The sequence below is a fragment of the Pempheris klunzingeri genome, chromosome 19, assembly GCF_042242105.1.
Source record: "Pempheris klunzingeri isolate RE-2024b chromosome 19, fPemKlu1.hap1, whole genome shotgun sequence".
Lineage (NCBI taxonomy): Eukaryota > Metazoa > Chordata > Actinopteri > Acropomatiformes > Pempheridae > Pempheris > Pempheris klunzingeri.
This window is the reverse complement of record NC_092030.1, coordinates 8,707,501-8,723,348: the sequence shown is the minus strand read 5'-3', so window position 1 is coordinate 8,723,348 and position 15,848 is coordinate 8,707,501. Positions and strand designations below refer to the sequence as shown.

Below are 15,848 nucleotides of genomic sequence, written 5' to 3'. Positions count from 1 at the left end.
GGTTGTTGATGTGTCTCATTATCATATGAATGGCTGCTCTCAGCTCTTTCCAGCAGGAAGACGCATCACATTATCTCGGCGTCATACCTGTTGCTGTATCACAAAGAACTGCCTGGGATTAACTTTGGTTAACACGCCTCCTCAGATGACCATGTAATCAGTGTTAAACTCACAGCTCTGCAGGAAAAAAAGCAGCCAACAATCAGTGGACACTCAGAGAATTCCCCAAACATGCCAGAAGCTGCTGGCTAACGGGCTGCAGAGCAGGCGTCTCCCATACTAACAAGGGTGATTAATGAATAGGAAAAAACAAAGGTTTTCCTCCTCATCTTTTTCTTACTTTTGAGAATATGGACAAAGGGCACTTGGATTGGAGGAGTTTGGCTTTTTCTACCAGTTAGAAAAAACACCCATTGACCAACCAGGTTTTAAAGGTCAATAAAGGCTAGCTAGATAGAAAGTGGCAGCATGTTTTTACGTCATGTAATACAGCAGAATTGCCATAGTATTTAAATCTGTTCTCCATAGACTGAAAACAAGAGAATCACAGTATGTTGGTCATTGTTCAGTTCCTCTCTAATATCCTAGCCTTTACTTTATCCTCAAATAGACTGCAAATAATGCTTTAATCAGATAGAGCTCTCACAGAGGCTATTTTATACACTGCTCTGAGTTGCTGATGGTCAGCCCATAACTCATAGAGTTCCCAGGCCATGCAGGACACTACCACCTTTCCTTCCTCCCTGGTGCTTCCAGACTGCTGTGTCCCATCACCATATCAACTTCATTAGCACCAGGCCAGATCAACTGGTCAGAAGTGTCTTTAACACCACAGATGATGAGATGCTCATCTTTCATTTTCACTTTATCTTTTTATCTATAGGTTACAGCACAATCAAATAGTAAATACCTGCAAAAGATATACTTAAGGGACAGAAACATAGCCTTTTTTTTCTTTTACTTATGTACTTATGTATATGAAAAGTGACCAAATTAACAATGTGAGCAAGTCAACTCATCGGCCAAGCAAAACCCTTCCCTTGTGACGCCCTGTATGAAGCCACCAGATGAAACGAAACTGGGTTGCAGCTGGAAGGTGGCAGTGACATCCCAAAGTCAAAGCCTCACTGATGTATGATTGCACATGTATTGCATCATTTCCTGTTAATACAAAACAGTAAAGAACACTGGTTTGTAAAAGCAGTATACTATCACAGTGGAGTGCCGAGTGGAGCATGCTGTATACTGTGAGTTTTAGTATGGAATTTGGACACAGCTGAACTTGTGTAAAAACAGGTTGGACTTTGTATTTGTAGATAATACACTTAAGCACCAACTGCAACTTTCAGCTGTGGAGGATCATGGTGGGTTAAGATGCATTCTCTTGTGTCTGGTGTTTAGTGTCCCAGACTAATTCCTGCACTTGTGTAGCAGCAGTCTGTGTTGTTTGTGTATCACGGAGTAGTTGTAGTTGCAACAGCCCAGAGTTTAAAGGAAATCATTAGCTCTTAATTAGAGCATTACTGAAGTGATGAAGTTACACCTCCAGATAATGAAGTATCGATGGGAGACGCACATACACAACTTACCTCCTCTACTAAGTTTCTGCCTTTCCTCTTTTTGTATTTCTTTTCCCTCTTTCATCCATTTTTCTTTTCTCTATTCCCAACACATCCTCTTTTTTATTTCTCCAACCACCTATCTTCATTGTTGCTGCCTTTCTTATGTCCCTTACTTTCTTTTCCATTCTGTCCATCCTGTTATTGTCTCTTTCCTCTTGTGCTCCCATGTCTCTTTCTCTATTCTTCTTGCATTTGTCCTTCCTTTACCTTCCTTCATTTGCTTGTTTGTTCATTCCTTCCTTTCTTCTTTTTCCCCCTTCTCTATCCTCTATTCATATTTCTTCTTTATTTTTGTCAATCTCCCTCCATCTATGTCTTTCTTTGGCCTGTATTGTGCGTGTGTTTGTTGACAGTTACAGGACATCCGTGGGTGTGTGTGTGTGTGTGTTTGCTGACAGGGAGAATGTGTGCTTCCTTGGAGCGCTGACAGTGTCGCTGTGGCACTCTGTGCTACACGGGGCCCTTCAGGCTTCGTCCTTGCCTGTGTTCAGGCTCAAAATGGCTTCTGTCTTTGCTCTCACAGTCACAAGCTGATGCCACATTTTCAAAGGCTACGTTCAACGACAGCAGAGCTGAAACGAGGCAGCCAATCTCCCCGTTTCCTACACAGAAAACTGGTAGACAGTTTAGCAGCAGCTTCCACCTGAACATGTTTGAGTCTGTCTACTGCTCCCTTCACTTCACAGCTCATCGACTTAACTCTTGTCACTGATGAGACTCAATTCAGACTCTTGATTTCAGTGATTCTAAACAGTCTGAAAACATGCTTAAAACATGATATATGTGCCGAAACAGGCACTTAAACATGCTTATCACATCATGGAAATGTAGACATGTTGAGCCTTGAATAAGCTCTCATCGTTAAAAACATGAAATCATGTTTTGCCAAAAATGCCATACAAGTTGCATGCAATAATTTAAAACTGTGAAAACAGCAACATCAAAACATCAGAAAGACAAGAAGAGCTCATAGTGTTGAAGAAAACTACATGCTGAAATAACACTAAGATCATGGGCTGTAAAATCAGTACAACACACCGTGCTGCACATGTTCTAGGTATAAGAGCATAAGGTGCAACCTAAAACATGCAATGTGTATTTTGGACATTTTCTTTCCACTCGTCTGAAATAAGACATGTCATGGAAGAAAAATAGCCCCAAATCTCAAAATTGAATGGTGCATGAAAAAACAATGTTTTTTGCCTATAGTGTCTCATCTAAAATGATGTCCAACAGCATTGCATAGACAGCACGAGGTAATCCATCCATTAAAAGCAGTCACGCTAGATTTCTAAATGATTCTAGATTGTCACACTTAATTAGAAATACAGTTTTGCATTGTAAAAGCTCTTGAACACTTGTAGAGCTGATAGAAACTACAGTGTCAGAGATAATAGTGGGATTGTCACTACTCATGACATGTGCACATAAAAATATTTATTAGGGCTGTCATCAAGCTGGAAAAATGATCCTATTCCACATCTCTGTGCGGACCACAGTACCATATATAACATATGACACGTGTGTGTGTGTCATGTTGTTCCAGCTCTTCATTGCAGCTGTATGTGGACGTTTACACATTTGTATGGCTGCATCATTTCATTCAGTGGAAATATTCTAGGTGTGCATTATTTTGCAAATTAAACCTGCACCGACCACACACTTTCCTGCAGAGGAGTGGGGGCGTGGCTAAATCATATTGTTATAAACATAATGAATACATGCTTCAGTTGTGTTTAAAACCTTCTAAAGAAGTCCTTTTGAAATCTGCTGACTTATTTTGCTCACATCAACAGTAACAGAAGAGCACAGAAACACTGGCCATCCATGTCCTGACCCAATGTCCTGATGATCAATCAAACACCAACACACGTGGTTAATCTGCTGCAAACGGTCACTGCTGTGGTTCACTAGTTTACATGTTACCTAAGGTTTAAATGTAGACTGTCTGTCTGCAAAATTAGCACAATCCCCAGATAAATAACTGAACTCGTCAAAGGATGAGGAGATGAGTGTGTAATGATCCATGGAGGCTAATGAGATCAGACTCATTCAGCTCTTCAGTAATAAGCAGAGGACCCAGTTTGTAATTGTGTTAGTTTGTAATTAACCAAGGTCTTTACAGAAACTTGCTAATGTGAAACACAGTCCTGAGGGAAAATAAAAGTGCTGAACAACGACACCGAACAACAACACTCGCAGTAACAACACCGGAACTGATTCAGTGTTTCAGAGGTGGGGGCTGTTCAGGTGCTCCTCTGTTGTTTATGTGCTGTGTTTTTCTGTGTGTTTCTGCAGTGCCTCCTCAGTTTCTGAACTACCCGACCAACACGTACGCCTACGAGTCTACCGACATCGAGCTGGAGTGCGCCGTGACGGGAAGCCCACCGCTGACAGTCCGCTGGATGAAAAACGGGGAGGAAGTCATTCCCAGTGACTACTTCCAGATAGTGGTGAGCAAGCAGAACCCAGCAACTATACACGTGTATTTATTCTCTGTGTTGGTACAAAAATAACTAAACAACGTATATAAGCCAAAAAGCAGTCACTCAGATAAAAAGTAACACAACAGTCTTATCAATAAAATTATAGCAGTGTGAATAAAACATCATCATTATCAAACGTCCCTGTATTACCTCTTAGCCATACATCCACAGGCAGCCTGGGTATATTACATATATACATACATCACTCACTGCACTATTCTCTGATTCTCTGACTTTATTTGTTATTGATGCTGTTTGCCGTTAATCCAAAACTTCACGCTTCATGTTCATCTGTTATATTAATACATTCATACATTCTGTTCTGTGATTCCTTTTGAAACACAAATACTGTGTTCTGTCACTAAATTAGTCCAACAGTGTGCTAATAATTAAACAGTACACTGTTCAGTACAGTGTACTGTTTAATTATTAGTATCAGTGTACTACTAGTGTGTGTGACACATGCAGTGTGTTTTCTGCATGGATATTTCACAATAAAAGCTTGACAGAAGCTCAAAGAGCATAATCCCTCCCTTTCCAGGAAGTGTTAATGTGAAAGAAAGGATAGAGGAGGAAATCTGGACTCTCAAAACCACAATGCAAAATGTAGTTTTTAATTTGAAGCTCTAATGATTGAGCTGCCCTCTTAAGGATGAATTCCAATTTTCATTTTTATTTTTCTTGCATTGTGTTGCAGCAGTGAGTCTTGTAAATCAATAGGTCCTGTTTTCATAAAACGTAATGGGAAATTCAGATTATACGCAGGGTCTGAGTTAGTCTGAAGTCTAAACTCAGTTCTGCTTCATTCACCGTCTGACGGATGGTGTTTTTACTGTCTGGGCATTAACCAACATGAACACGCATTCATAGCTCCGTGCAAGTGATGATTTGCTTGTTACGTGGTGTAACTTCAGATAGCATCTTCTGACATTAGAGTCACTTTACAATATTAAAGCTTCCAGCTCTTCGAAAAATCACAGCGGAGGTAAATGAAATGGTTTTGGTTGTTTGTTTGAAACACAAACAGTTGAAATCATACAGCACCACTCCTGGAAACCTGTAGTCACATGTTAGTAGGTATCATTTAGAATAAGACCAGACTGCTGAGACCTGCATCTAACGCAACTGTCTGCTTTCTTAATCTGATATATTACTGGATATTACGCAATCTGTGATCCCATTATCTGTTATAACACACACATATGCCCTCTCATTCTTACATTTTTGTCTTGCTTTGTCATGCTTGATTAACGGTCTAAAGCAGCCTCTGTTACACATGTGAAAGGTTTTACTAATTGATTTATTTATGTGCTTGTGTTGATTCTCCAGGACGGCAGTAACCTGCAGATTTTGGGTTTGGTGAAGTCAGATGAAGGCTTTTATCAGTGTGTAGCTGAAAACTCAGCTGGCAGCTCACAGGCGATGGCTCAGCTGTTGCTCAGAGAGCCAGGTAAGAACACACACACACACACACACACACACACACACAGCTGATACATGTGATTTCCCTGCTGCTGCTCATCGATAAACACATCCTGCTGTCATTACCTGTTGTCTTCATTTCTGTCATTCTTCATTCTTCTCTGATCTCGCTGCACTCCAAGTGACATCACTTGATTTCCAACTTTCTGTGGTCAGTTTTGGCCTCTCATTTTTATTTTTCTTGTTTTTGTGGTGCAGTAGTGAATCTTGTAAATCAAGAAGTGTTAGTGAGTTAGTCTGATGTCTAAACTCAGTTCTATTTGATTCTGATTTCAGTGTCTGATGGACTGAAATCAGCTTCAGTGGTTTTTCAATCTGTTCATTACCGTACATACAGAAACATTTAGCCACTGAACATGCATCCATAGTTCTGTGCAAGTGATGATTTCATGATGATAACATGAGAACCACCAAGTCCCAAATGTAACAATACAGAAATGTGTGTACAATAGTTCTGTGTATGTTTCTATTGCACTGTAATGCATAAGTTGCAATCTACATAGCAATCAGACAGTTAAATTACATTTATCAAAGGACAAACATTTGGCGTATTTCCACAAATGATACATAGCACTAAATAAAAGAAATAACAAACAAACTATTATTATAGTAATACCACAAATTACTCATTTTTACGCTCATTCTTTAATTAAACAGCAAAACTTTAAAATTCTAAAATCCTAGGCCCTGTTTAATCATCTACTGTATATCTCCTGAGTTAACATCATAAGTTAAGTTACTGAAGTCATAGCTACGTGCCATGTGTGCAGTAATATTCATGAGTTATGGAGGTCAAGATCATGAGTCTAGTTCTGGAAATCCTATTACAAGTTATGGACCTAATGATTACATGTTACAGGAATCATAAATCAAAGTTAATGAATTCATAAATCCAAGTTACAGCATTCATAATGGCCAAAGTCATAATTAAAAGTGATAATTACAAAAAAATGTCTTTATTCCGTGGTGGATTCTGTTCGCTCTCACAGATGTCTGACACAACTGGAACTTTCTCCACTCTGCCACAGTGGAGCGATATCAGGTGACAAAGGAGGACATAAAGAGAATTTGAGATAGTTTTCTTAACTTGAGGGTTTACCTTTCTCAAAGCGCTCGGTGAATCCTGACTTAATACTTGAGCTCGAACATGGAGCAGTTGTTCTCTGAGCCTGTCCTGGGAGGATGTGTCCTGCTCTCCTTAGAAACTCTATATAACAAGTGGATGTTGCCACTCTTAGGTCATTCAGTGGTTTGTGTACTGCTGTTTAGTAAAGTTGAGATTAGCATTTTCAAAATCACCATCTTAGTTTTGTTGCTGTTTTGATTTTGGATTTAAATTCATCCTTGATTTCCAGGATTTTTTCCCAGTGGTTCGTCACATAGTAGTCCCGGCCTAAAGCAAGACCCAGTGTTACTGTCCATTTACTCTAATGAACAATTCACTAAATGAGCACCGTGCTGTATCGATGCTGTATTGTTTTGTTGTGTTGTTGGTCAGGGTTAGTTATTATTAGTCATGTGGTCTGACAGCCATTACACACACACACACACACACACACACACATGAAGATGTGAACAGCTCAGCCAGTCTACAAAACATCTGAGTCAGCACAATAGAATCACTTTGCATCTAAAGGACCCATGGCTTTTTGTGTGTGTCTGTGTCTGTGTGTGTGTGTGTGTGCATGTGCACAGTTTGTTTGTGTGTGCGTGTGCGTGTAAAGATAAAAAAGGGCGTGCATTCTCACTTGGTATTATTGCTGCTGTGTTATATTATTGGATCCTCTTTATGTGAAACCTGGATGATCCAAATTCAGTGATATCCATCTCCAGTCATTTGTTTGCCATTGTTTGCTGCCAATTGGCAAATCAAGGCTTCCCTTGAGTGTTTCACATTAAAAGCAGGAGCAGGAGGAGCGGGAGGATATTCAAGAACACAAAGCAGCACTGTCAAAACTTGTTAAACTAGTTATCTACATAGCCTACATACTTCCTAGATAAGTGACTAGCTCATCAACTGTGTGATTGACTCACCAGAAAAGTAACAGACCACCTAACTAACCACCCAGCTCACTAACTAACTAAATAACTGATATATTAGTTATCTACCTAGCTCACAAACATACTTCGTACCTAACTGTGTGACTGACAGACCAAATAGCTAACTGACTGACCTAACAAACTGGCACACTAGGCAGCGAACAAATCAGCTAAGTAAGGAATAACTGATGTGCTGTCCATTTAAAGCTAACCAGTAACTTTGTGACTAACTAACTTAGTGACTGACAAACTAACCAACATGCTAACTGACTGACGGGCAGAATGAAGGAAATGTTAGTTATTATGTTATTAATTCTGTCACCTGTGTGTCTTCAATCTTTCTTTCTTTCGTTCTTTCTTTGTCTCTGCTTTAATCACTGTTCAGTGTGTTGCTTCCCCCCTGAGCCAGCAGCACAGATGGCAACACAAGCATACACACACACACACACACAGACACACACAGACATTAAGAGGGTCAGATGGTTGGTGTTATCGCTTGGTTACGATCGCCACGGGAACCAAGCATCCCAGCAGGCTCACAGCGGCCAATCAGACATTCCCATGAGAAATCGCAGCAGGTATGTGTGTGTATGTGTGTGTGTGTGTGTCTGTATGTGTGATTCTCAGCTTACCACCTTGTTACCCTGGACAATGCCAGGCCTCTTGATCCTTTGAGTGTCTCTTCACATACTCACACACACACACACACACACACACACACACACACACACACACACACACAGACACAATGGTTTTGTGTTACGTACTTAAAACCTCTCCAACACAAATACATCTTTCACTCAGGTAAAATACCAATGAACACATGTAGACACACACTGGCTGAGTGTTCTCATTAATGCAGAACACATGCAGGTCGTGCTGCTTTTTGACTTCACACTCTGGGTCTTCATTGTCGCTGGCGCCCTCACAAGCACAGCCAGTCACGTTCATCAGATAATGTAAATCAAACAGTGCTGACTTGTTTTGACCACTATTACGTCTTGACTTTGTCTCTTGAGCAGGAAATGAGGTTGATGAGAGCTGTAAGACTGAATCTAAACTGTTAAGGTGTCACTAGAAGCTAAAAGAGGCTAAAAGGCTGCTTTGAGCTGCAAAGGTTGTTGTATGTCAGCTTAGAGGAATAGCACTTTTATCATCTATTTATATCAGTGATCAAACATGAAGCCAACTGCTTCTATGACAAAGGCTACCACAGCGTCTGGGACAACTGAAAAATGGCGTCGACAGGACAGATATATCAGTCACTTGGTGATGTGGCAAAATAACCCCCTCCCAAACAGAGGATGTGCTTGTAGGAACATTGACATGTATTTGTTCTTATTTTTTTAGTTGTCGTTTTTCTTTCGCAGTGAACCAAGCTATTTTGTTCTAATCACTAATTAGTGTTCAATAAGTCAATGTGAGAGAGAACGATAGAGAGAGGTTGATGGTGTGTATTTTTTTGTGTTAATGTTAATATTTCATACATGAAATACATTACCCCCCCCATCTTCCTCCCTCTGTTTTACAGTCTCCTCAGTCCCCTCTCGCCCCCTCTGCAGTGTGGTCTCAGTTAAATCCTGTCCTGGATTTGATGTGAAAGCTGGATCAGGGTTTAAAGCCCAGACCATGATCTGATACCTATCATTGGTCTCACCTTGTCCTTCTCCTAAACCCCCTGCCTCTTTTATATGATGCCTTTTCTCTTTGCCTCCTCAATTAGAGTCCATCTATCTAGTCATCTTCCCTCCTCTCCTGTCCTTCTGCTCTTTTTTTTTTACCTTTCTTTCATCAGTCACAAAATTAGACAGGGTGACTGAATTCAGGGCAAAGATCTGGAAAATGATATAAACACATTTTTAATATTATTCATCCAAACATCTGCAAACATTCTATCACTCTATCTAACTAATCACCTGTCCATTATTCTTTCTTTCCCTCTGTCTGTCCTTGTCCTTCCTTATCCTTTGTTTCTTTCATCCTTTCACTGTTTCCTTGCGCTTGTTTCCATCATAATTTCCTCTGTTGTTCAGTTCTTTTGTTACTTGGTCCCTTGGTTCATTTTTGTTTTATTCCACGTGCCCTTGTTGTCTGCTATGTTCAGGACTTTAATTGGCCTCTCTCTTCTTTTTCTAATTGCTTCCTTTGCTCTTTAATTGTTTCTGTCCTTCCTTCTGTCCATCCATGTTCGTGTTTCCTTTTTTGTTTCCTGCCTTTCTTCCTCCCTCTTTGAGTAGCTCAACCTTTTTGTTCGCAGCAGCTCGTCAGCTTGCTGTCTTTCAGTGAATGTGTGAATGTGCCTCACACAATGCTTTATACTCCTGTTGTCATCCATGATAGAAAACCACTCTCTAGTGATTTTGTTCTTTGACTGTCCTCACTTGTCTTGTTTTCATTTTATTTATCTCTGTCATGGACCTCTCATGCTGTTTAACCATTGTGTTGACTGATTGCCCTGAATTGCTTCAAGAACATTTGACAGTTGTCCGTCTGTTGGGCTGATACATTTGTGTCTTGATCAATCACAGAACACAGATTATGTGGTGTTACGATTAAAAAAAGAAATTGAAATTGGTTATCTTGCTTTCCACAGTCATGCTATTATAACTAATGCTATAGTAGATTGCTGCATTATCAATATACTAAACCTATGATTGTGTTTAGTTTCATTGCCAGAGACCTGATACATTAGCTCTACCTTTTAGGAGGATTTTAAGTAGAATACATTCAAACATAGATCAATAGATTTTTTTGAAACCCAAAAACAGCGTTCATTGCACCAGAGAACTTTTGCTGCTGAGGATACTTGAGATATTTGTTATGTATTCGTGGGGCAAAGACATTTTTAGTAAAAGCAGTGACAGGTGGCCTTCCCCGATGCTCTCTCTCTCTCTCTCTCTTTCACTCTTGCTCTCTCGACACCTGCCTCCACTTCTTCATTTTCACCAGCTTCTGGTTCCTCTCGATGAAGTTGTTTGATGATAAAATGATTTACATTTGGCAAAAACATCAAACATTGTGTGCAACTTAAAACTTGCACTGGCACTTTCAGGGCACAGAAGCCCAGAAATGTGTTGGAACAACACAATCCCTGCGATCTACATTTTAAATGGTTTCTTTTGACTTTATTTTAATATTTTTGCATGCAGCATGCATACAGTTTAGGCATACTGTTTGGAATGACATGCTAAGTACAATGTCAAATTGAGTATGGAGTGCATTTCAGAGTTATAGTAGTTGAATAGTAATATAATAGTAACTTGATAAGACTGGATGTGCAGAGGAACACAGAACATTACTTAACATTAGATCCTGACCGATCCTGTCTGCGTGTCTGGAGATTTTATTAATCAATCATCAGGCACTACTGTGCACAGCTGTTGGAGGGGCATGTTTAATTTCTATGATCCTACCCACCTGGTCTGTGGATGCATTATAACTGCACTCTACGCTTCACTACTGGTGGTGTTTGAGTAGGTCGCAGGGAGAAGGTTAGTATGACATTCCAAAAGCAGCCTTTCATAACATTGCATCTTCAACTTTGACCCTCTTGTCTATCTGTCTGTTGCCATGTCATGTCCAGTCATCTGTCTGCGCTCACTCAGCTCAGTTGATGTGATGTATGCTGAGATTGTGATGTATGATAGGATAGATGGAAAAGCATGCTGGCTTGCATGCTGCAGAATACCACTGGACATACTTGGACATTTTTGGCATACCGCATTTCACATTTTATGTATTGGGACATATTAAATCTTTTTCTGGCATAATGGCTTGGGAGTATGGGAACTGGAAGGCAGCTATTTTATAATCTGTCAGCTGCATGATATCATTTATCTTTGCTTACATAAACTGTTACAAACTGGAAAATACATCGTTGTTATGATGTGATAACACGTGATGATCTCTGCAACTGTGTCACCTCAGTTCCTCCTTCGCTCCTGTCATATTTGCTGTGACCACTTGAGAGAAACATATTATGACTTGAGTGAAAACGTATTATGTTTTGGGGTACATACTAATGGTGTTGCCTTTCTTGGGAGGACAGTCTCAAATGTTGCCATGGCAATTGGGGTTGCTGTTAGCCACGGTTAGCCACAGAAGGAAGAGAATCCCCAGTGGAAAACACCTTTTTCTGACATGTACAGTTGTATGTACTGTTTACTGGCAGACAAGTGGGACATGTGTTTATTTTTACATATGGTACTGTAGACACACTATTTGTTTTGCTTGTTTCTGTGTTTCAGCTTAGTTCAGAGGGAGACACAACTGGGTCACACTGTGTCAGACTCAGTCCACCTTCTGTTGTGTTTTTTAATGAAATTAAATGGTTAATTTACTTAGTAATTACTTTGAAATAACAAAAAATTGGAAGCAATTTGACACAGTTCTGAAATATTAAACAGCAGTAATGAGATAATAGGGGACACCTACTGACAACCATTTGTGCTCACCAAGGGGAGCGCATTATTTTACATGAGTAAACATAAACACATGGTCTGGATTGATGCTAGTAGTCAACCAAAGGATTTAAACAGGTACATTTGTTTATTTATTATTGATTTGTTTGGACCCCTATTAGTTGTTACCAGAGCAACAACTACTCCTCTTGTGATCCATGGGGTACAAAATAACTACCACATTTCATGTGATAGTGAGTAATCATGAGTAAAAATACTATTACATACAGGCATGTAGATAAATACATTACTTACATATAAACCTGCTTCAAGTATAAATAAATGTTGTATATGTTAGAAAAAACATATCTAATAAATGATGGTAAATGATCCTACTGAATGGTTGCCCTGCACAGAACAGTTTTCTTTAAAAGTCAGTAAGTGAGTAAAGTTTATTTAGTATGGCACTTTTCACATCATTCAATCATAACTCAGAAACGCTCGACAGCAGGAGGCGAGGAAAAGACCAGTTCAAATAAGTGTTTTGTGTCTACAGGAGGGGTGTTCTACAATGTCGCCAATCAGCTTTTGTTTTTAGTCGAGTGCGGGGGACTGTCAGTAAACCCTGGTCAGAGGATTTCAGGGACCTACTGGTGATGTATGGATGAAGCAGCTCAGAGATGTACTCTGGTTCCTGACCATGCAGGGCTAAGTTTAGCAATGTTTCTTAAATGAAACAAACATGTCCTGGTCAATGATCTGATGTGTTGATCAAAAAACATTGCAAGATTGAATATAGCACCAAGATTTCTATGAACAGCTGAATAGAGGGGGCCAATACACTGGGCAACCTTGGAGGCTATGCTATCTGAGGCTATGATAAGGGCCTCAGTCTTGTTTGCATTTCACGGTAAAAAGTTGTTTGCCATCCAGTCCTTAATGGTAGAAAGACCGTTGTTCAACACAGCCAGTTTGTCAGGCTCATCAGGTTTAAAAGAGACAGACAACTGGATGTCATCAGAACACCCATCCACCCACTGCTTGAGCCTCTCAAACAGGATGCTGTGATCTACAGTATCAAATGCTGCGTTGAGGTCTAGCAGCACCAGAACAGAGTGTTCACCCACATCATTGTTAGTTCTGGGTTGTGAGAGAGCTTACCCTAAGGTGTTTTTATTTCCATTAACAGTTCAAGAATGTGTAATGGTCTGATGGTAAATGGTCTGTATTTGTATAGCGCCTTTCTAGTTATTTCAACTACTCAAAGCGCTTTACATGACATCCTCATTCACCCATTCACACATCATTCATACAGGAGAAATGTCATAAACGTTCTTAAATTTCTAAGATTTCCCAAAGTAGATGCATGCATGTTAAGAGCCCCTTAATGTTTGCTGTCTGTGGTTCTGAAGAGGATGCTGAATACACATTAAATAAACTTTGCATATTTAACTGTCACACATCACAAAAATCACACATGGGTGAAAGTTTTATAATTGAAAGTGTACACTATGAAAACTAAGCCTCATGTGCAGTAAATAATCAATCAATCAAACAATCAATAGTCTCATCAACATGGTTCTTATATGTCAGGAACAGTGTATATTGTATGAGCAACACGGTGGTGCGGTGGTTAGCACTGTTGCCTCTAGGTCCGAAACCAGGTTTGAACCTGGGGTCTTTCTGTGTGGACTTGTCATGTTCTCCCAGTGTTTGCGTAGGTTATCTCCGGGTTCTCCGGCTTCCTCCCACAGTCCAAAGACACGTTAACTGGTGACTCTAAATTGGTGTGAGCTTGAGTGGTTGTCTTTGTGTGTTGGGCCTGTGGTTGGATAATGGATATATGTAATGGATGGATGTATATTGTATATTGGACAATTAGTGTATTATAGAATAAACAAACCAATGAAGAAAATCAAAGGAAGAAAACAATATGTGATGACACATAATAAGATGGTGATGGTTCTTTTCTTATTGCTCTCTTCTCATGTTACATTATAAGATATATAGCAACACCCCTAATGGAAGTAAGGTGACATCTGCAAAAAAGAGAGAAATAGAGAGATACTCATCCCCGATCATTTTCAGGCTGCTGGAAGAGACAAGGTAGAAGGAGGATCAGGATGAATGGAAAGAGAGAGAAAGAGGGGAGGAGAAGGGGGAAGAAAAGAGAACAATATAAAAACGGGATAAGAGATCAAATAGAATTGCCCAACACAATTCTGTGGACACTGGAAGAGAAAAGATAGAGGAAGGGTATGGCTGGGTGGAGAGAGAGAGAGAGAGAGAAAGAAGAAGAGAAAAGAGAGAGTGAGAGACGGGAGGGTCAAGCGAAGGGCAGGGCGAGTAAGAGAGAGAGGTAGAGAGAGAGAGGAGGAAGTGTGTCAGCCATGACAGATTTGTATTCCACAGTGAGCGTCTGACCTTAGCAAACCCATCACACGCACACACACACACACACACACACTTTATCTCTCACACACAGAGAAATGCGTTTACTTCATCACCTCCGCTCTGTCTCTCTCTCTCTCTCTCTCTCTCTCTCTCTCTCTCTCTCTCTCCCCCCCTACACCCACACATACACACACACTTTACTCTACCCCCACTCTACAGAGTGTGTGTGTAGGAGGGTGGTGTGGGAGTCTCTGTCTGTTGCCATGGTGATGGTAGCCTCCTCTCCTCTCCCATCCTCTATCCTGTGAGGACCAGATGAGTGTGTGTGTGTGTGTGTGTGTGTGTGTGTGTGTGACAGGTAGAGATACATAATAAGTGTTTGCCTCAGAGCAAAAGAAAGAAGAAGGTTCTTGTGTGTGTGTGTGTGTGTGTGTGTGTGTGTGTGTGTGTGTGTGTGTGTGTGTGTGTGTGTGTGTTTGTGTTGTTCTGACAATCCGACCAATTTTATTTCACCCGAACACAAAAAAACGTGCCAAACCTCACACGCCTCGCTTTTCCATAAGTAATTGTTTCTTTGGTTTGTCCACTGATTTGTGTCAAACCTAAGTATGTGTGTATTTGTCCTCCTCTGTGTGTAAATCCAGTGGAATGTCTACACTGATCCATAAGTCTGCTATGATGCTGCATTCACCATCAGCATGCTTGTATTGGAAGTGGCCTGTGAAGGTGGGAGCTTTGGCTTCCACCATTTCTTTAATTGATAACATTTTATTGTAACCCCACAATTTATCAATATCTCAACACCTAACAGGTACTTCATAGCACACTACAACCCACTTTGATTTATCTGTGTTTATCTGCCAGTTAATAACAGTTAATACGTGATTAATCACATAAGTATTGATTTGTCTTCAGCAGATAGATTTGAGCTGATTTGTTTTCATTTTGATCAGTGGGAGGTGTGTTGACAAATCCATCAAAATGAAGCAAAAGTTATGCATATCCTCCTGAACGACACATGCGGCAGCAGTGCTCTCTGATGTGGTGCACCTATCATCCCCACAGGGTGTGGGGGATTTCATTAACATCTTTTTGGCACAGCTAGTTTGTGCTTCAGCTACTTTGTCCATCTGTGAAGGCCACACATTTCCCCACATTACCTCTGGGCAGCCTTGGGAAATAATACTTATTTGTAATTTGTAATTGTAATTGATGTCAGTACATGTACGTGTCTAGGTGATTTCCTTCAAAGTATCAAAACTTCCTCCCTTCCTTCACCTTCTTCCCCCTCCCTCTTTTTTCCTCTGCATTTATTTCTCCTATTAGTTTCCTTTCTCTCTTTTTCTTCCTCTTCCTACCCCTCCCGTCTTCTACACCTCATCATAATCTATATTCCTTACTCCTTATCCACCTTTTCTTCCCTC

The 15,848-nt window shown here is 40.3% G+C and overlaps 1 protein-coding gene across 1 annotated transcript in view; it reads left to right on the top strand.

Annotated features, from left to right (window-relative positions):
• The window catches only part of dcc (DCC netrin 1 receptor), a 167,741-nt gene that overhangs the window by 36,628 nt on the left and 115,265 nt on the right, over positions 1 to 15,848 (top strand). The window contains exons 7-8 of the mRNA XM_070851028.1: positions 3,921 to 4,075; positions 5,438 to 5,558. Of these exons, the coding sequence (XP_070707129.1) occupies positions 3,921 to 4,075; positions 5,438 to 5,558 (276 nt within the window). The remainder of the gene's footprint in view (positions 1 to 3,920; positions 4,076 to 5,437; positions 5,559 to 15,848) is intronic.